Genomic DNA, 22,887 nt, shown 5'->3' on the forward strand with positions numbered 1-22,887 from the left:
CGAAAACGCACTGATTGGCCGGCTCGAATAAACTAACCAATCAAAACGCGCCGAACGCGCTCTTGTTTCGATTAGGTCCTATAAACGTAAAGTACTAACACCTCTGACAAACCAGAACCTTTTAAACTGCGATCTCCAACCCTCTTCACCAAGCGTGGAGATAACCGCAAACCCTCTCATGTAGAAGCTCGAAGAAGCTTCAAGATGTTAGGAACGGTCACCCATCCAAAACCGTACCTCGGCAAGTAACTACAATCAATATGTATAGTAAATATACGGAACTATGAACACAGCTAATCGGAAAATTAATTAAAAAAATAAGGAACATGTTTCGTTTGCACAACACAAAAAAAAATATTATCTGACATGAATACTTTAATCGTTGTGAAGCGGATGCAGTTGCTGGGCTTCAATCCCACTGTTGGACAAACGATAAAACCATGTAATAAGGCAAGTTTTAATAAAAAACAAATTTTCTTAATTATGTCCAGCAGTGGACAAAAATTGTTGGACAAAAAATTAAAACTGGTATGAGATAAAATGGGCCAGAAAACGCCATGTCCAGCAGTGGCCTTAAAGCCCAGCAGTCCGTACGCGACACAACGTCCACATCCTTACATTATAACATTACAAACAACGATTTCTTAACGAAAAAATCACGAAGAACTTAACCACAGCAGTAATAATGTTTTTAAAAGTAAATTATTTATTATTTATTTAATAATAATTACTAGTTATAATTGTAATAAAAAAAAAACAAAAAGAATTGCTTGACTAGTCAAATATTACACAAAAATATTTATAAATGTGAAAGGCAGAAGGGAACGGGATGAAATTTGAAACAGGAGTAGATTATTGTGTGGAATAACACATAGGCTACCTTTGATCCCACGAAAATGCGAGCAAAAGCCACTGGCAGAAGTTAGTCTTTAATATTTATACTAGTGTACAGAAATAGGTTTACACCGACCACAATATTCAATTTATAGATAAGATTTCTTTACGATACGTCGGTAAACAGACGGATCACCTGATGTTAAGCAATCACCGCTGCCCATTGACACCCGAAACACCAGAGGCGTTACTAGTGCGTTGCCGACCTTTACGGAAGGAGATTGCGCGTCCGGTAACCTCACACAACGCAAGCGTTGTTTCACGTCGGTTTTCTGCTCGGCCGTGGTATCACTCCGGTCGAGCCGGCCCATTCGTGCCGAAGCATGGCTCTCCCACTGGTTTTTTTTATTATATATCATTTCTAAAACTACGCCCTTTTTGTTTCACCATCAGAGCCATTTAATGGTTACGTAACCCAGTCCTTAGCAATTGTTTTCTATACAAAATCGTTACTAAAGAATAGTTTAAGTAACCATTAAATGACACATATTTTTATGTTTTTGCTTATAGGAGTGAGCCTATTGCCATATACCGGGCACAATTTCAATTTTTAGGACAAAATCACGCCACCACTATCACCAAAGAGGTACACCCACTTTTCACCATTTGTGTTATAAGTCCCATGTAATAGGGGGTGAGCCTATGTATATTTACCCAACTGCGCCAGAAAGAGGGTTATGTTTTTCGAAACTATGTATTTTATGTAATATTTAACTAGTCAACTATAAAATATAGAAGATACAAGAAAATTAATGGAAGACATTTTACAAAATATTGTTATTTGAGCCAAATATTCGGTTGGTCGTAGTCTGTTTCTGTGAGGCCGTGGTATCATCGTATATCGTGGGCCCTTTTTTGCCAGCATTACACATCGATTTAAACTAAATAAATCGATTAATTTTGATGTCAATCGTTTCTTTCTAAAGCTTTTTTCTAAACAAAATGCCTTCCATTAATAAAACAAGGATCTTACATTAAAAAAAAACCTAATTAAAAAAAAGGAAATACTAAAACACGAATGAATGTATGTATCGTATTAAATCTTTGAAATTGTGATATTTTTAAAAACGTTTCTGAGCTAAAGGTTTTCTTTTTTTTCTCAATTATTATTTAATTTAATATTTAATTTTTTATATAATAATTATTCATAATAGTAAATTTTATTTAATTTCCTTTTAAGATTAACACGTACGCTTCTATATGTACTGTGAATTTAAAAATTGAAATTTTCACTAATATTGCTTTTCGAATGAGGTCGTCCGTTTTCGTGGCGAAACGGGGGTCGATAATTATCGAGAGTGAATTAAAAAACATGTATTTATACTTAAACATTTTACTAGAAGTATCTATATTTATATATACATAATAATAAATGTCTACAAATTCACAATACACATAAAAAGTAATATTTCATGAAACAGCGATACAGTAAAGGGTTTTTTACTTTTAACAATAACAGAATTATTTTATCTATCACTACATAGTATAAAACAAAGTCGCTTTCTCTGTCCCTATGTCCCTTTGTATGCTTAAATCTTTAAAACTACGCAACGGATTTTGATGCGGTTTTTTAATAGATAGAGTGATTCAAGAGGAAGGTTTATATGTATACCACCCATGCGAAGCTGGGGCGGGTCGCTAGTATGTTATAATAAAGAAATATTATTGTGAATGTATGTATGTTTGTTGTTCTAGCTCACTCAACTAGCTTTGATAATCTTGGTTAATTTGTTGGATAATCTTAGGGATATTGACGTTTTGTTTTTCTATGTCCATCTTAAGGGTGCTTTTTCACCAGAGATGTGTTATGTAGCTATGCTTCGAAGATGTAATAGTTAAGCTGTGAAACTATGTGACCAGTAGCTTGTAGCTGTGCGAGAAAGATGCGCAGCTCGATATGATAGTAGCGAAGCCATTTTATCCATATAAAAAACATATCTTAGCTGAATCCGTTTCCACCAGTGCTAAACTAGTGTAACAATGAATATGGTTGGTGGAAGCCAAACGCATCCACAGCAACGTAGCATAGCACATTTCTTGTTTGAAAAGCACCTAATGGAAATCCAGTTTCATGAAATACAATTTTAGAAACATTTTACAGTAACGAAACATTTTATGTATATGAGTCCCGGTATTACCTCGAAACCAGTCGAGCATACTCGTAACATTTCATTTAAAAACACATATCTCATAAAACAAAATAACTAGAAATTTTATTCATTCCTATTACATGATGGATATCTATCTATGTGAGTAGCGTGTATGTATCTCCTATCTCCCTCTACTGTGTATCGCTGTCTCTGTCCTACCTCTAGAGGCCTAGTACTGAGTTATGACGTCATCATGTCGCTGACGTTACCCCCGCTCACTCCGGCCGCGCCCTTTAGTAAGTCGTTGATGTCTCGACGGAACATCGATAGGTTTTGGGTGAATCTGTGAAGAAAAGAGATAAATAGTCATTTAGTTTTTTTTTTTTAGTTAACAATATAAACCAATATACCCGCCTTTACGAGATGAGAAATAAATATTTTGTCAGTCATAGGGTAAGTGGGCAGTCCACAGCTCCGAAAATAGTATTTTTAAGAGAAAAGGTAAAAAGAGCTTCGAATAAGTGGAAGCACTGCTGACCGAGACTTTTCACACAGATATTTGAGATATCACAATGCTTTCAATGCGGGTTTCGATTTCAAACTTTAAAATTTGAGTGAGGTTTCATCGCAATGTTTTCCTTCATCGTTAGTCATTATTGGGCGGGACAAGCCCCGTAAGCCAGACTCTACAGTAGATAAAAGACCAGGAAAACACCGCTTTTCGAGCCAGTCCCAAGGTAAACTAGCAAGACAAGGGATCCAAACAAGACGGAAATCAAAAGATGTTATTAGAGTAAGACAAAGAAGTCGATAGTTTACTTCCCTCGGTTTAAAGGAAATTATATGGCTTAAGACTTGCTGAGGCACAAAAGCTTGACTGCAACTGATTAGAGCCCAGTCGCCAAGCACCACAATCTATACTAATATTATAAAGCTGAAGAGTTTGTTTGTTTGTTAGAACGCGCTAATCTCCGGAACTAATGGTCCGATTTGAATAATTATTTTTGTGTTGGGTAGTGCTTTTATCGAGAAAGGTTATAGGCTATAAAACATCACGCTATAACCAAAATGAGCCAAGCAGAGCGGGTGAAACCGCGCGAAAGTAACTAGTTTTACTTAAAACTAAATGGGTCCTATGTGTAAGCTGTTATACTTGCTTCCAATAATAGGTACAGTACTCTCAACGGATCTTGGCTGTGCAATAAGTAGTTTTTAGAACCAAATGGTGGCATGACGCGAGATGCGGGGGGCGACGATCTAGGCTAGAGATTGACCATTTCTAAATACAATTGACCCTTTACACTTATTGCCGTAGTTCAGACCTGCCAAGATCCGTTGAGAGTACTGTAGACTTAGGAATATATGCTCACCTATCCCTATTCTTAGTCAACAGATTGGGTTCGATGCCTGCCATGAGCCCGTTGAACCACGGCGGTTAATCTATACTAATATTATAAAGCTGAAGAGTTTGTTTGTTTGTTTGTTTGAACGCGCTAATCTCCAGCACCACTGGTCCGATTTGAATAATTCTTTTTGTGTTGTATAGTGCATTTATTGAGGAAGGCTATAGGCTATAAAACATCACGCTATGACCAATAGGAGCCAAGCAGAGCGGGTGAAACCGCGCGGAAGTAGCTAGTGAAATATAATATGCTCACCTATCCCTATTCTTAGTCAACAGATTGGGCTCAATGCCTGCCATGAGCCCGTTGAACCAGTGCGCCAGCTGCTGCTGCTTGTCTCGCGGCTGCTGCGCGATCATGTCCTGGCGGATGCGGGAGAACTGCTCCTCGTTCAGCAGGATCAGGCCCAGCAGGGGCCGCGACATCGACCACTGGTTGCAGCAGTCTTCGAACATTATCACGTTTAGGACCTGCGGGGGCAAAGAGGGTATTGTTCATTGTTTCACAATAAAAAGTAACATGACAAAAAATATAATTCGCAATATTAAAGACTGAATTAATTGAATTATCAAGTAAAAATGCATTAAAGGTAATTGTTATTAATGCTTAATGTTAATGTTATGTGAAAAATACAACAAAGCCTTAGGAAAGCAAATTTTTTATGGTATAAGCCGATAAACGAGCAGACGGATCACCTGATGGTAAGCAATCGACGCCGCCTATGCGTGATTAATCGATTGTGACTCGTGAAAACTTGTTAATGGATCCATAGTTACTCGTCTAAACTTTTCCCATTCTTCCCAATCCCAGATTCCCAACAACCCTTACATTCCTAAAACCCAAACGGTCGGCAAGCACTTTAACGCCCATTAGTGTTTCAAGAATCCATGCGCGGCGGCGATTGCTTACCATCAGGCAATCCATCTGTTCATTTACCGGCTTATACCATAAAAAGGTAGTCTCTAAACATCGGAAATAAAGTCTATAATGGAGTGGGTGAGAGAAGACACCTCTCATGGATATAGTTTTTTTTATTCAATAAGCCGGTAAATCAGCAGGCGGATCACCTGATGGGAAGCAATCGCCGCCGCCCATGGACACTTGAAACACCAGAGGCGTTACAAGTGCGTTGCCAGCTTTTTGGGGGTTAAGAATTTAAGGGTTGTTGGGGAATCGAGGATCGGGAAGATGGGGTAATTGGGCCTCCAGTAACCTCACTCACACAGCGTGACACAACGCAAGCGTTGTTTCACGTCGGTTTCTGCTCGGCCGTGGTATCACTCCGGTCGAGCCGGCCCATTCGTGCCGAAGCATGGCTCTCCCACACTTATAAAGTTAACGGCTAATGTTACTGTTGGAATTGGAAGGAACGCAGTCATGCTTAGCGCTTAGTAGTAATAGCAATACGCGCAGACACATATTTCTGCATTGACAATAATATAGGTTTCTTCTTCTACGTTTGATTTGATATAATTATAGGGCAATTTCATTGTGAATTAATTCTTAAAATAAATAAATTTCTATAGTTTAGAGTCTCATACCCGAATACTCAAACGCCACTCAATTTTAAGACGCTCTCAAATGTAGTTCTGTCACTATAAATTCTTTATAAAATGACAGAGATAGCACGATATTTAAGTACAACTTAAAATTGAGTAGCGTTTGAGTATTCGGGCGTCAATCTTTTATTATTTGATGTGTTACATACCGTAGCGAGCAACTGTTGCATGATCTCGGGACGTCGCTGTAGCACCTCTATGAACATGTTGCTCGTCTCGGGGGGCGGCTGCCGGGGGTTCGGTACCTTGTTGCTAGCTGCGGGGGCAAAATGTATACTTATGTAGTATCAGTAGTAAAGGGGGAAGAAATTTTAAATGGAAAATATTAAAACGGGGCTTTTTTAAAAGGGAAAATCCAATTATTTCTCCCGCCTTGAACGAGGCTAGAGGGAGTGTCAGACTCTTGCTGAATAAAAACCACCCCGTTCCTACTTCTGCTTTTCGAGCCGGAGCCCCGGTAAACCCGCTAGGTAGTCCGCAGTTCCGGATTCTTAAATCGCATGCAATTTTATTGTGATGTAATTTTTTATGTCTTTCTTCCTTTTATTTCAATTTTTTTTTATAATTCTATATTTTGTATGTGTTAATGTACTTGGTTCGTTAAACCGTGTTAACATGTTAATAATAAATAAATAAATAAATTCATGGGTAATTATTAACACTCAGTTTCCCAATTTCTATTTACCCACCCTCTACATCTATTCCCCCTTGCAAATAATTTACTAAGCTCCGCCTAATACCTTCACTGAAATTATGCATTCCGCTCATTAAATACTAAAGGGACGCCTCATTCAAAATATTATTTCTTTTTACAGGAGAGCCAAAACAAAATTTGAATAGCCAATATCGTGTGCTTCGATTACATTTTTTTCTTATAAAACTGGTTTTCTGATTATCCATTTTACATTTAATGAGCGATTTATGTATGGCTGGCTCGTGGATATCCAGGGGTCATCGGACCATAGGTTGGGAAAACGCAGAATTGAAGAGAATAAACAATAATAATATCTACCAATAGCCTCATAGCCAAAAGCCTTGACGAACACCTAAGTAGGCTAACGTTATATGGTTGGATTAAGGGCCTGATGCAGAAAGCAATACTTCTGGACACGGCGCGTATTGTTCGGAAATTCCTCTCTCCTGAGCCCTGACCGCTGGTAGCTCGAATTTAACCCGTTACCTACTGGTGGGCTATTGCTTTTTATATTTATAATTGGTTTTTCTTTTTATTTAAATATTTAAAAATGTATTAAACAAGTATAAGAAATAAATAAATGAACTTATAATAATAATAAAAAAATACTTACATTTCTGCACCAGCTGTTTGAACAGGTAGGTGACTATATGGTCTAATGTGGCGCAGCACCCCGTACATACGCTCGTATCTGTATATAAGACATTACATTATCAAATAACTAATATATCTGTATATACTTACTTAATAAATAAATTATTAAAGCTAGAGTTTGTTTGTCTGTTTGGTAGTTCGAATTATTGAGGCGAGAGGGAGGGGATTTACAATGGCTTAGCCGGCCCCGTAAACCCTTGGGCGAGGCGAGAGGAAGTATTAGACTCTCATTGACTAAGAACCACCCCGTTCCTACTCCTGCTTTTCGTTGAATTAGAGTAGGCGTCCAGGCATCAGCCCTACTGGGCCCCATCTGTGGTGGTCTGATGGCTCGTTGAGGAGTTCGAACGCGTTAGGGTAACTGTCCAGGTTGCGTCATTTCACGAATTCCTTCAGAAACGATAAGCAGTTATTTTCTTGTAAGCAAGAAGCAAGCATTTGTTTTTTGCAGGCCGCCTATAATAACCTATTGTTTGTGCAGTATGCATGCATTCGTCAAATGACGCGACATGGACTTTATCGAGGAAGGTATAAGAAATAACGTTGCGATCAATTGGAGTCGAGACGCAAACGAAACGAGAACGCGATTGCCGCTCTGATTGGCCGTCGCGAATGAACCAACCAATCAGAGCGCCGAACGCGCTCTCGTTTTGTTTTCGTTCAACGTAAAGCAACCTCGGGTAAAATTCTAATTACTAAACCCAAACAAACAAACGGAAAAAGCTAAAATAAAAAAGGGGGGTAAGCTCAGACATGCGTGCAATGTGAAATGAAATGAAAATGAGATTTCAGAGACCTTATATGAACTTTGGTCCAGTATGGGAACTTTGGTCCAAATGGGGTGAAATGGATGATGATTTCAAGACCTTATATGAATTTTAGTTAATGGGGTAGGAGTGACTGGCTGTTTTAGATATTACGTGACTTCATCCGAGTTTTCGTGTGATAAAAATACGAAAGTTTGTGTATATGTTTGTTACTGAATCACGTTAAAAATGTATTTAAAGTATACTAGTTTAATTTTAAGAACTAGGTTTCATCATCAGTACCCTTAGTATAAGTTTGCTTTACGTATTAAGTCATCGAAACGAAATCGCGTTCGGCGCTCTGATTTTTTCAAGCCGGCTAATCAGAGCGCCGAACGCGCTCTTGTTTCGGTTGCTTTAAACGTAAAGCAAATTCATACTAAGGTTACAAACTCCATTCGGACCAAACCCACCCGTTCTCCTTACGGACAAAGGTCCAAACACCCAGAATCGACCAAACACGTAGGGTCAGAGTCAATCAAACCCACATTATATAGGGTAAGTTCGCCTGTTCCCGTCCATTTTACAGATAATCCTTTAAAGTTTATACCGCTTAATTTGTAATTATTAGTACACATTTGCTTGATCATAGATATCATGAATTCATGACGTTTTCAGTATGATCTCTATATATAAAAATCAATTGCTATTTGTTAGTCTCTCCAAAACTTGAGAATGGGTAGACTGATTTGGCAAATTTGGGTCTTAACTTATTTGTAGAAATTCAGGGAAGGTTTAAAAGGTGGGAAAAACATGTTTGCCGGGTCAGCTAGTCTTACATACTTTATGACGATCCGTAAGGTGGACCCGAACAGGCGAATTTACCCTACATTGTTTTTAATCAATTCTGGACTTTTGCTCCATTTTTTTTGGCATTCTCCATACATTAGCTCGAACCTATATTTTTATATATATACTCAACTTTGTGTGTCGGAACGACAAAGTTATTCACTGGGTCCTCGCTAACGTGTTTCTTTTTAGGCGGACGCATACCTACATTGAATTTTGAAAAAACAAATGTAAATGATTTTAGGCCAAATAAATGATAATTAGTAACCGATCTCAATCCAAAATCTTTGAATACTTTTCTTATCTTTACAAATAAACAAACAAACTCTTCAACTTTATACTAACTAATATTATAAAGCTGAAGAGTTTGTTTGTTTGATTGTTTGTTCGTTTGAACGCGGAACTACTGTTCCAATTTGAATAATTATTTTCGTGTTGTATAGTGCATTCATCAGGAACTATAGGCTATAGCTATAAAACATCACGCTATGATTAATAGGAGCTGAGCAGAGCGGGTGAAACCGCGCGAAAGTAGCTAGTAATATATATTTATTTAATGGGACAAGCCCCCCACAACCTCCCATACCGCTGCAACTCCTGTAAGCCAGGATCTACAGTAGATACAACTATGAAAACAACTAACACTAATAATATATAAGGTGTTCTTAAAGTAACTGCCACGACTATAATGGGAGATAGTGCTGTGTTTGAAGATTACAATAGTGAAGAAGTTTCGTACCCGGGTCCAGTTAATGCAATTTGAGAACATAAAGAAGTTAAATAATATTGACTCTACTCTGTATAAAGTGGTTCACATATACGCACGATGCGTCGCTTCGTCAATGAAAAACGAAAGCGCGTTCGGCCTCTGCTTATGTAGCACCTACTTCGTGTAAGATAAATTTCAGATAACTGTATGGAGGTTCTGTGAAAGCTTGGATCAATTCAGATAGGGCTTGCAATCTCCACACTAACATTCCCGCGGGATCTCGTGTCACTTATTAATGGTCGCACCTTTAAAACGCAGATCCGCGGGTGGTGCAATCACTATTTTCCTATTAAAACGAATTCCAATTTTTAGTCATTGTAATGAATAAAACTCCGAATAACAAAATATCATAACCCCCCCCTTTAAAAGACCTGCGGGATTGCAATTCCTATTTATTTTGGATCGATTCAGAGTTTTTGGATCAAGATCGGTTATTAAGTGCAAGGACAAATCAACAAGCATGCATGAAAAGATTAATGAAATGAAGATGAAGTGATAGATGAATGAATGAATTGTTCTATTGTCTCTGCCGACCCCAATGGGAGACAGGCGTGAGGTTATGTATGTATGTATGTAACAAATATATTGTACTATTTACAGAAGCAATAACATCACGCCTTGACGTTCTTAATGGGGTAGACAGAGACAAAAATGTTTATTATAGTTGGGCAATTACACTATGTTCTTACAGGCTTACTCACGTAACTGTTTGACGAGGAACTCGACTAGTTTCAAGCCATGCTAGAGGCTCATTCATATACATGTCGCGGAGTGCTGCTTTTTTTTGAGGGGGAAAATCATCCAATACTTCTCCCGCCAGGACGAGGCGAGAGGGAGTGTCAGACTCTTACTGAGTAAAACCACCCCTTCCTACTCCTGCTTTTCAGCATGGCTTGAAACTAGTCGAGTTCCTCGCCAAACAGTTACGTGAGTAAACCTATCGGTTTACACAATAATTAATTTAGTAAGTATATTAACGTTTTTAAAACAACATAATATATCAATATATATATTACCTAGAGCAGTAAGTCCCTCGGAGATGGAACACAGTATGTAGAGCGTCGCGTCAGGTTGTAGAGAGGCTAAGAACGGCATGTGATCCTGCGCCAGTCGCTCCAGTAACACGTAGTACGTCTGAGATAGCTTCGGATAGTCCTGCGGAGAAATAATGGTTATTATAGCACTTGTTGGAGTGAATGGACCGGCTCGACCTCGAGAGAAAGAAAGAAGAAAGAAAGAAAAACAGTTTATTTGCACCGATTACAAAAATAATAAACATACATAATTGATAAAATAAAAATAAAAGTATTCACGGCGCAAAAAGGCCAGTACTCAGCTAAATTGCCTATGATACCACGGACACAGTACACCGACGTGATATAACGCTCGCGTTGTATTTTGTTGTGTGAGTTAGGAGGCCCAATTACCTAATGTAGCTTCGAATAGAGAAGAATGAAAGCAAACCCGGCGACCAATCAGTTTCACCACCAAAGAATTTCATGTTTACCTGCTATTCTCTTGAATTTTTCCTGAATTTCCTTTACTATAAACCTCACGGAGCCCGAGACCTTTCCAATGAATGCAAAACCGTGGAATACGCGTCGTGCGTTCTGTAGTTATAGCGTCAGGAAGGAAATCCCGACTTATTTATATATTATAGAATTTTATAAATAGTGAATACAGGTTGTGCTTACCAGTAGATCGCTCTGCGGTATACTAAGTAGTAGTTTGACGAACATATTCAGTGCATTGTCTAGCGCCTCGTCGCCGTATAATCTGGAAACAATAATATTGTGCATTACATAAGGTGTTCTAAAAGTATCTGCCACGGCTTTAATGGGAGGTAGTGTTGTGTTTGAAGATTACAGTAGTGAAGAAATTTCGTACCGTGGACCAGTTAATTCAATTTGAGAACATAAAGAAGTTAAATAAACATTGACTCTACTCTGCGTAAAGTGGCAAATAAGCACAATGCGTCGCTTCGTCAATTCAAACGATTGATAGCAATTGCTCTCATTGACGAAGCGACAAAAACGGTAAAAGAGATAGCTCTTTCATAACAAACCCATATAGTTTCAAGTTGTATGAAAAAAAATACTCATAATCAGTAATTTATATTCACTATTGTAATCTTCAAACACAACAGTACGTCCCATTAAAGATCGCAGATCCTTTTATAAACCTCATACACATATGTATATATCAGCAGCTCCAATGAAAAAGAGGATAACGGTGCTTTTCTACCATATATGTATGTGTATGTGCTATCAGCTATTTTGCAGGATACAGTAACCAACTACTGTTTATCCTGGAAATTTGGGCGAACCTAGTAGATACACACTTGTGCGACTTACCTGAATACGCCGAAGTTAGCATAGTTCCCGCAGAGAGCCGCCTTCAGTATGGAGAAACATAAGGATATGCCTTTCAGCTTCATCGCGTACATTTGTTTCTTGTTCACGTCTATCGTTAGTATTCTGCTGCCTGGAATGTTCAGTAACATAATTATTAGACATACTACATTAAATGACTAGCTACTTCCGCGCGGCTGCTATTGGTCATAGTGTAATGTTTTATAGCCTATAACCTTCCTCGATAAATGGACTATTCAACACAAAAAATATTATTCAAATCGGACCAGTAGTTCCGGAGTTTAGCGCGTTCAAACAAACAATCAAACAAACAAACTTTATAATATTAGTATTAGTATAGAAGTAAAGAAAATTACAATTTACTCAAGTACACGGTCACAAAAAATCGACGTGAAACAACGCTTGCGGTTGTGTGAATGAGGTTACCGGAGGCGCAATTACCCCCTTCCCAATCTCGATTTCCCAACAACTAAATTCTAACTTCCAGGGGGCGAGCAACGCACTTATAACGCATCTAGTGTCCATAGGCGGCGGCGACTGCTTACCATCAGGTGATCCATCTAATCGTTTACCGGCTTATATAAAAAAGTAGACTCACCATAAGCACATATAATATTAGAAAGCTCCCGAAACAGCAGTATGCCGTTGGGCGAGGACACGTCGAAGTGCAGCCTCTGGTTCCTGTTCTGGGCGAGCTCGGCCGTCAGCTTCAGCACCGGCGTCGTCAGCGCCGGCTCCGAGAACCACACCTCGATGCCGCGGAGTAACACCTTCATGTATACTGGGTAACTGGGGGGGACATAAAGAAAACTTAGTACATAAATTATATTAATTTTTGCAATAAGTAGATATTATTTATAAGGGGGGGTTTCCCAAAATTTTTTTTTGACGGGGGAAAATCGTCTATTGACGTCTCCCGCTCCGGGCGAGGCGAGAGGGAGTGTCGGACGCTTACTGACTAAAAACCACCCCGTTCCTACTCCTGCTTTTTGCCCGTTAGGTAGTCCGCAGCTGCGGATCCCAAAATCTCTAGAATAGGCTACTTTCCTATTAGTCAAATTCAATACTTTTATCGAAACTATATCTTCTATGATTTTTACGTCAAATAGCACACTTATTTTTCGAAAAAGCTATAAAAAAACCAAAATTTAGTACATCATCAAATCCGTCACTGAAAATACGTGATTTTTTTTATATTTTATTGTAAATAATTATTTTTTTACTGAAGAATCCTAAACTGCCCAATTGATAAGCAAGTTCAAGATCACAGTTTAAAAACTTAAAGTGCGTCACGGTCATCTAGTTATTTAAGAGATTGACGTGTAAAAGAGCCATTTATCATTTATCAGAGATCGCAATTGTTCAGTCAAATATCCCTTAGTCTGGGTACATCACACCCACGCGAAGAGTAACGGTGGTAAACATTTATCATACAATAGTAATAATAAACACTCACATCCAATCAAAAAGCATCATATACGTAGTTTTAGTGCTGAACGCGAAGGCGAGCCCGCGCAGGTCGCGCGCGAGCCCTATCAGAGTCTTCTTGGCGTCCTCCGAGTTGTACATCGTCGAGTCGGGGCCGCTCAGCAGCCCTATTATACTCTCGAACGCCGCTGGTGAAGGAAAAACACAGTCTTTTAGTAGTATAGAAAAACAACAACCCTTAAATTCCTAACTCCCAAAAGGCCGGCAACGCACTTGTAAAGCCTCTGGTGTTTCAAGTGTCCATGGGCGGCGGCGATTGCTTACCATCAGGTAATACGTCTGCTCGATTACCGGCGTGTTTAATAAAAAAAAATAGTATATTTTAGACTACCAGAAGTTTATATTAGATCAGCTGATCTGATTACTGAATATCTATAAAAATCAATTGCTGTTCTTTAAATCACGCTAAAATTGTTTTTAAATTTAGTTGGACCGATTCGTCTAATGTTATCTTGAAGTCTAGGGAACTAAACCTTACGATTTAAGATTTAGACAAACTACATTTAGAAATTTGGAGAAATTAAACAATTCTTTAGCTAGTAAATTAAGTATAAAAACATTTGATATTAGTAATGTGAATAAGTTGTACAACGATTTCTTTGAACTATTAAACAAGGAATTTAACAATATTTTGCCACTCAAAAATAAAGATATTCATACCAAATTTGTATTTAGCGATTGGGCTACTGTAGGTATTCGAAAGAGTAGAAATAAACTTTTTGATCTTTATGGCATGAAACCATATAATAACGACCCCCATTTTCAACAATATGTAACATCGTACTCAAAGACTTTTAGATTAGTGTGCAAAGCCGCAAAACGTCTTTATATCAGCAATAAAATAAAATCAGCTGATGACAAAATAAAGACAACTTGGAAAATTATACAAAATGAGACTGGTAGGAAAAAAATACATAATTCAGAAATTAAATTAAGATCTGAAATTGGACAAATTTCTTCAAAATGTGATGTAGCACAGGAGTTTGAAAATTTTTTTACTAATATTCCTATTAAAATAACTAGAGATTTAAATTCTTCAGCTACACTCTCAGCTAGTTTGCTTAAAAAAAATGTAAAATCATGTCAACATGACTTTATTTTTCAATATACGAATCCTCTAGAGATCGTAAAGGTCTTTAAAGAAATTAAAATAAAATCAACTGAAGATCTTTGGGGACTATCAGTGAAAGTCTGCAAAACAATTATTCAAACTATAGCGCCCTATCTGGCTATGATTTTTAATAAAAGTATAGATGACGGTGTTTTTCCTGACCTTATGAAATATAGCAAGGTTATCCCACTATTTAAAAGCGGTGAAACCACAGAACCTAATAATTATAGGCCTGTATCTATTTTGCCGGTCCTTAGCAAAGTGTTTGAAAAGTTGATACTGTCTCAGATGCTTCATCATTTTAATAAAAACTCCATCTTCCACCATCAGCAGTATGGTTTCACTAAAGGTCGTTGTACAACTGACGCCGGTGTTAGTTTAATGAAAGAAATATTTGGTGCCTGGGAGGAAGCACAGGATGCCATAGGTGTTTTTTGTGACCTCTCAAAAGCATTTGATTGCGTTGACCACGAGACACTTTTGCTGAAATTAAATCATTACGGGATTAGAAACACTGCGCTCCGTCTATTGAAATCATATCTAGGAGATAGGCAGCTAAAAGTTCATATTAACGGTGTTAATTCACAAGGGTCTGAGATAAAAATGGGCGTTCCTCAAGGTTCAATATTGGGTCCTTTCCTCTTTTTAGTGTACATAAACGATTTGCCACTCATATTCGAAAATGAACCAAAAATGGTTCTGTTTGCAGATGATACATCACTGATTTTTAAAATAGGTCGACGTACGAATAATTTTGACGACGTGAACAGCTCCATTCTTCGAGTCTATGAGTGGTTTACTATTAATAACTTGGCGCTTAATGAGAGAAAAACCAAATGTGTTAAATTTTGCTTGCCAAACGTACAAAATAACGAATGTTATGTTGCTTTGAACGGACAAAAGTTGGAATTTGTTAAGGAGACTGTATTTTTGGGTATCACATTAGATGACAGATTGCAATGGGGGCCCCATATAAAAGCACTTTCGGGGAGACTAAGCTCAGCTGCTTATGCAGTTAGACAGATTAGGCAGCTAACGGACGTAGGTACGGCAAGGCTTGTTTATTTTAGTTATTTTCACAGCATAATGTCTTACGGCATTTTGCTGTGGGGGCGAGCTGCGGATGTAGAATCAATTTTTATTTTGCAAAAGCGAGCTATTCGAGCAATATATAACTTGCCCCGTCGCGAATCTTTGAGAGAACTATTTAAAACTATAAACATTCTTACAGTGCCTTCTCAATTCATTTACGAAAATATTATGTACGTGAGAAAAAATCAACAATTGTTTGAAAAAAGAAGCGACAGACACAATTTTAATACGAGAGGTAAAAATAAGTTAGCTATACCGCAATTCCGATTGTCCAAAGTGCAGAAATCCTTCATGGGATTTTGTGTTAAGTGTTACAATAAACTACCAACCACCATACTGAATCTGAACGAGAAAAAATTTAAATCTTGTATAAAGCGTGAACTGTGTAAACAGGCATATTATAAACTGTCAGATTATATTGAAGATAAAAATGTGTGGCAGCATGTTGGTCCGGCTCCACTGGACACTCGCTCACACTAGACAATGCTCTAAGACGATCACTAGTTACACGTTAAATTAAAGTAGTAATTTATTCCAATGTAGTCTAGGGATCCTGTGGCATCAAGCAGTTATTTATTATTTTTTTATTTGAAAAATTAAATTAAAGATTATTTTTTATTTGTATAGAAGCATTATTTCAAAATTGTAAGTGTACATATGTGGGCACTATGTTTGAAACAACCCGCTTTTTTAATTTATATTCTTTACAAATTGGTTTTATTGTCCCATAGTTTTGACGTCGTATTGTCGTTACATTGTTCCTACATATATAGACAATAGGTAAATGATCAAATAATGTATCAGAGATATTGTAAAAAACATTTTTTGAAAAGAGTAAAAATGGAGTTTCTTGCTCGTTCTTCTCCATTCGAAGCAACACTTTGGAACGAGCGCCTAGCTTCACTGACAGACAGACTGACGGACAATTCAATTTGACGTTTCAAAAGTGCCTAATTTAGGATTAATTGAAATAAATGCTTTGACTTTGACTTTGACTTACCTGGACTTCAACTAACAGATGAGAACAAAACGAGAAGAAAATAGTTTTGATTTCCATTAAATTGTTCTGTGCAGAAAAAAATAAACTATGTTAAAGATTTTTTAGCACAGTACTGTAAACGAGCAGACGGATCACCAGATAGTAAACAATTGGCGCTGTCCATAGATATCCCGCAACACCAGAGGCGTTACAAGTGCGTTTACGAGGGATGAATCTCCGAACTCAATTTTTTATTTGTAGGAGACAAATACTCCTAAATACCTTACTGCCGCGCTCAGACACATTTAATGATTACCTAAACTATTGCCTAGTCACGATTTTGTACCGAAAACAATTGCTAAGGACTGAGTTAAGTATCCATTAACCACTTGTCTGTCGGTATATAAGACACAATAGAAAACACATTGTGTCTCGCGTAGATCTGCGTTCCGACAGACAACGGGTTAAATGACTCTGAGTACGGCGGTTAGAGGTCTACAAAACTGTAATATATGAGTATGTATATATACGTACCAGTAAGCGGCATCATGAAGGCGAGGAACCGGTCCTCGTCCTCGCCCAGGTCGACCATGAGCAGGCGGCCCAGCGCCGTGTACAGCATGCTGCGGCAGCGCATCTCCGCCGCGCCCACCCCCGCTATACCCAGGAACGGGAAGTGCTCCGCCTGGAGGGGGGGGGTAATGATTTAATTATATTAAATAAAGGAAGTTAACGATAAATTAATAAAAATTGGCAACATAACATCGTGTTAAATTGTATTTATTAGTTAAAAATTCTTTTGTTAATAGATATTAAGATCTTTTATGTTAATGTGTATATTTTGTTACGGGTCCTATTAGGGTGATATAATCACTGCGTGATTAAACCCTCCAATTTATTTAAAATAGATAGATAAAAAAAGCATCGTATTCACACAAAATACTTAAGCTAAATAAGTTTTTAAAAAACTAGTATGCATAATATGCATGTTATACACATACATCTGCATCAATTAATGCGGATTAATTGCTGACGCTACGTCCTACGTGGACGATTTCGTAGCGAACGCGCAGCGGTGCGGTGTAACGCAGCGACTAAGTTCTACGTGCATGTGAATCATTTCGTTTTGTTTCTGTTTCCGACATTATAAACAAACAAAAAGTAACGGCACCGCGTCCAGTTTGCGCGACAATATCAAGCCAATTGTTTACGTTCGCCCAGCACCGCACCGCATCCCACATACAGTTGGTGCCGTAAGGCATTTTTACAATTAGTTTTTTCTCGCGCTGAGCTACAACGCATCGCCTTCGCGTCTATATCGCTCACGCAGGACGTCGCGTAATTCATTCGAAATATGAATCAAGTAATTAAAAAGTTAATTTCAAAACGCATTTTCACTCATTTATGCAATTATACAAAGAAAATTAAATGACAACATTTCATTATAGGGATATTTACCATGTTTATTTATGTCGATGAGTTTCCGATGTAAATATCCCGTCGTCTCAAGTTCTAATGATAATGTTAGTGACCATATCAGTTTAAAAACTTATGACATTATACAGATGAAATTACTTACGGTATGATGTGTGAGCATAAACTGGACCTCGTCGAGTTTGACCAGTTTGCGCACGCACGAGTACCCGCCGCTGAGGTCGCTCAGCAGCCCGAGCGTCTTCGCTATTATCTGCTCCGAGCCGCCCCAGTATTTCAGATTTGTTATACTGTAACAAACAAATATAATTATTTAGATTATTAAATGTTTTTGCAATACGGTATTTTCCTACTAGTCAAATTCAATACTTTTATCGAAATGTCAAAAACGTTACTTTTTTATGAATTTTGTAGGAGATCGCAACTTATGACGTCATAATTTTTTGCGTCAAATAGCATACTTATTTCTCTAAAATTAGCTAGAAAAATTAAATAAATAAGTATATTGTCAAAATAATGAATGTAAGTACCATTATTTTGGGATATTTTATTGTATAGAAATGTCAAAATAATTTATTTTTCACCTAGGAGACTTCCCAACTATAAAAAAAATTGAAAATCAAAAAAGTTATAGATTAAACACAAATCCTATCGCCTTGAGTGAGACGACAGAGAACAGAGAGTAAAGTTCCCTAAGAAAAGGAGGATCTTGACCAGGCGAGATTATGTGGCAGACACGATCACCTGATTAACAACAGAAACTACAGCAATTAGCATATAAGCGTGAAGGGACTACCTGGTGGTTACTGCAAAACTGTTGTTTATTGGGATATTCTAACTGCGATGTAGGATGTTTATGACGTCATCCGTGGATTTGTTTGTCGATCGTCTATGCGCGACTTCTGTCATGTGTCATTATCATCACTAAATACCACCCCATTCCTACTCCACAAAGAGCCGCCAAGCGGTATATTATCGCAGTGATTTGATGCATACTTAGTATATAGTTATTTTAGGGCATTTTTGACATACATTTTATTTTCTATCAAAAATTAAAATAAATCTAGATGTTTTGGATTACGATCGGTTATAATAAATAAACAGCGTAAAATAAACACATTGTTAATACTTTACATCGTCATTCTGGATCTCAAAATGCAGTCATGCACGAGTACTTACCTTGCTAGTGTCGCTACCTGGAGTACACTGTATACTTACCATCAGGTGATCTACCTACTCTATTACCCCCTACTATTTTTTTTATGTTAAATGGGCCGACGTTTGGCCCCTATCTCGCCTGATGGTAAGTGATGATGTCTGTGTTTCCTGATGGGTATAACCTGGGTGTCTTCAAAGCCCGAGTGAATAGGTTGCTAATGGGCAGACGTGCTCCACTGTAAGCCGCATCATCACACCCTACTCCATACAAAAATCACCACAATCTACTCACATCTTCCTCATCAGCACGCTGAGGAGTTGGCTCTCATCAGCCAAGCCGAGCACATCGCTGAGTCTGCGGTACACCTTGCTGTTCTTCTGCACCTTAGAGTACACTGTATGCTTACCATCAGGTGATCTACCTACTCTATTCCATAAGAAAAGTCATCACAATCTACTCACATTTTCCTCATCAGCACGCTGAGGAGTTGGCTCTCGTCAGCCAAGCCGAGCACATCGCTGAGTCTGCGGTACACCTTGCTGTTCTTCTGCACTATAGAGTACACTGTATGCTTACCATCAGGTGATCTACCTACTCTAATATAGGACAATCTACTCACATTTTCCTCATCAGCACGCTGAGGAGTTGGCTCTCATCAGCCAAGCCGAGCACATCGCTGAGTCTGACTTAGAGTACACTGTATGCTTACATCAGGTGATCTACCTACTCTATTACACAATCTACTCACATCTTCCTCATCAGCACGCTGAGGAGTTGGCTCTCATCAGCCAAGCCGAGCACATCGCTGAGTCTGCACCTTAGAGTACACTGTATGCTTACCATCAGGTGATCTACCTACTCTATTACACAATCTACTCACATTTTCCTCATCAGCACGCTGAGGAGTTGGCTCTCATCAGCCAAGCCGAGCACATCGCTGAGTCTGCGGTACACCTTGCTGTTCTTCTGAACTATAGAGTACACTGTATGCTTACCATCAGGTGATCTACCTACTCTATTACCCCCTACTCTTTTTTTTATGTTAAATGGGCCGACGTTTGGCCGCTATCTCGCCTGATGGTAAGTGATGATGTCTGTGTTTCCTGATGGGTATAACCTGGGTGTCTTCAAAGCCCGAGTGAATAGGTTGCTAATGGGCAGACGTGCTCCACTGTAAGCCGCATCATCACACCCTACTCCATAAAAAAATCAACACAATCTACTCACATTTTCCTCATCAGCACGCTGAGGAGTTGGCTCTCATCAGCCAAGCCGAGCACATCGCTGAGTCTGCGGTACACCTTGCTGTTCTTCTGCACCTTAGAGTACACTGTATGCTTACCATCAGGTGATCTACCTACTCTATTACACATCTACTCACATTTTCCTCATCAGCACGCTGAGGAGTTGGCTCTCATCAGCCAAGCCGAGCACATCGCTGAGTCTGCGGTAGACTTTGCTGTTCTTCTGCACCTTAGAGTACACTGTATGCTTACCATCAGGTGATCTACCTACTCTAACCTGCGCCCCCTACTCTTTTTTTATGTTAAATGGCTGCCGACGTTTGGCCGCTAGCTCGCCTGATGGTAAGTGATGATTCTGTGTTTCCGATGGGTATCACCTGGGTGTCTTCAAAGCCCGAGTGATTAGGTTGCTAATGGGCTGTTACGTTGCTCCACTGTAAGGCAGATCACACCCTAGTATAACATTGTTACACAATCTACTCACATTTTCCTCATCAGCACGCTGAGGAGTTGGCTCTCATCAGCCAAGCCGAGCACATCGCTGAGTCTGCGGTACACCTTGCTGTTCTTCTGCACCTGTTCTCCCACGTATATCTTACGGAACTGCTCGAAGAAGGACATCATCGCCAGCTCCAGTTTCTCGCAACCACCCTGTGTAGAGAGAAAATTATATAAATTAAAAATGATTCGACAAAATGTATCGCATGTATGCATAACAAAAATACCTACGTACGCGTATAACTTCTATAACGACTGTACCAAATTAGATGGTTTTTTTTTATGTATTCCTTATTGTCAGTAGAAGGTGTGTATAAAACGACCAGAATTATAGAACTTGCTGTTCGTTATTCTCGCTAAAACTCGAGCCTGTATGGACCGATTTGGCATATTTCGGTGTTGAATTATTTGTGTAGGTACAGTGCTGCGGATTTATGTAGGGAAGGTTTAAAAGGTAAGAAAAATATGTTAGAGCGTAAAACAAAATTTGCCTGGCCACTAGAATAGTTTTAAAATGAGATAATATTGATTTGCTCCCTTTGTCCTTTCAGATGATCTGAATCTTTAATTTTATTGTGGCGACAATGACACGTGACAGATGAGACAAATCTTAGGGTCAGAATGCTATGTACATATGCTACGAAGAAGTTTACATGCGAATAAACATGATAGAAAATCCCAACGATACCACAGTTAGGAAGCCCGTGTAGGCACGACTCATCTCGCCTGGTCAAAGGATTCTCGATTTTCTTAGAGAACTTTACGTCTCTGTTGGTTAAATTATAATAACACCGATCGTGAGATTACTAAATTCAACGTAAAAAAGACGGTTTACTCACGTACATTTGAAGAAAAGCTAAATCTACGTTTTGAAACACAGACTCTTCATTATAACAGCGTGCGACGTCGTGCAGCCTATCTCAACTAGACCGTACTCAGAGTCATTTAATGATTATTGCTATGCCTCAGTAACGACGCTGTACAATTGCTAACAACTGGGTTAAGTGTTAAGTATTAAATAATTCCGGTTAGAGTTTCTTTTTCGTGTTTTTTTTTTCAAAGTTTAATTTCGTGGTCGATAAATTATTATTGAGTTGTTTGCTGTTTAACGCATTGAACGCCGTGGGGGTCACCGGTGACCGACGTTAGTAGAGGATTTGCCTTACAGTTTTCTATTGGCAGTCAAAGACTTACAGTACTCTCAATGGATCTTATATAGGTCTGAACAACGTGCAGAAGGCTGCGTATAAGTCTTTTTAGAACCAAATGGTGGCATGAGGCGTAGGTGCGGGGGGCGACGATCTAGGCTAGAGTATATGATAATAAGTACAATACATTGAGACATTTACACTTATTGCGAGCCCTGCACGTAGTTCAGATCTGCCAAGATGCGTTGAGAGTACTGTACGCTAAGATACAGTCGGCAATAAAGCCTCGAAGTGTCCCACCAGTATATATAACGAGTACATATACATGAGACATATAACAAGTAGACCGAGACCCTGCGAGTATATCCGTATCTGCTGCGTAGCTCGCCTCGACGCGAGTGTGCGGCGGCGGCGCGGTCGAAGTGTTACAGTATATATAATAAGTATATACATGACCGTGACATATGGGCAAGTAGACCGACCCTGCAGTATATGTATCTGCTGCGGCTGCGCATAGCGCTGTGGCGCTCGTTACGCTAGTGAAGCGAGCACTCGCCGGCAGTGGAACAGTCAGCGATCAACTATGTTTGTATATGCGCCTCTTTTGTTTACAGTATATATAATAAGTACATATACATGAGACATATAACAAGTAGACCGACCCTGCAGTATATGTATCTGCTGCGGCTGCGCCTCGACGCTGT

General features: G+C 38.8%; 1 protein-coding gene across 1 annotated transcript in view; it reads right to left on the reverse strand.

Moving 5' to 3' along the window:
- Positions 1-2,930: 2,930 nt before the first annotated feature.
- The window catches only part of LOC118278505 (exportin-7-B), a 37,796-nt gene continuing 17,839 nt past the window's right edge, over positions 2,931-22,887 (reverse strand). Inside the window, exons 13-24 of the mRNA XM_050703834.1 lie at positions 21,022-21,278; positions 18,280-18,424; positions 17,235-17,385; positions 13,487-13,646; positions 12,629-12,819; positions 12,013-12,142; positions 11,353-11,434; positions 10,675-10,813; positions 7,254-7,331; positions 6,096-6,202; positions 4,643-4,857; positions 2,931-3,327 (exon numbers count right to left, since the gene is read on the reverse strand). Coding sequence (XP_050559791.1) covers positions 3,225-3,327; positions 4,643-4,857; positions 6,096-6,202; positions 7,254-7,331; positions 10,675-10,813; positions 11,353-11,434; positions 12,013-12,142; positions 12,629-12,819; positions 13,487-13,646; positions 17,235-17,385; positions 18,280-18,424; positions 21,022-21,278 — 1,758 coding nt within the window. The 3' untranslated portion in view covers positions 2,931-3,224. The remainder of the gene's footprint in view (positions 3,328-4,642; positions 4,858-6,095; positions 6,203-7,253; positions 7,332-10,674; positions 10,814-11,352; positions 11,435-12,012; positions 12,143-12,628; positions 12,820-13,486; positions 13,647-17,234; positions 17,386-18,279; positions 18,425-21,021; positions 21,279-22,887) is intronic.

Source organism: Spodoptera frugiperda, chromosome 24, assembly GCF_023101765.2.
Source record: "Spodoptera frugiperda isolate SF20-4 chromosome 24, AGI-APGP_CSIRO_Sfru_2.0, whole genome shotgun sequence".
Taxonomy (NCBI): domain Eukaryota; kingdom Metazoa; phylum Arthropoda; class Insecta; order Lepidoptera; family Noctuidae; genus Spodoptera; species Spodoptera frugiperda.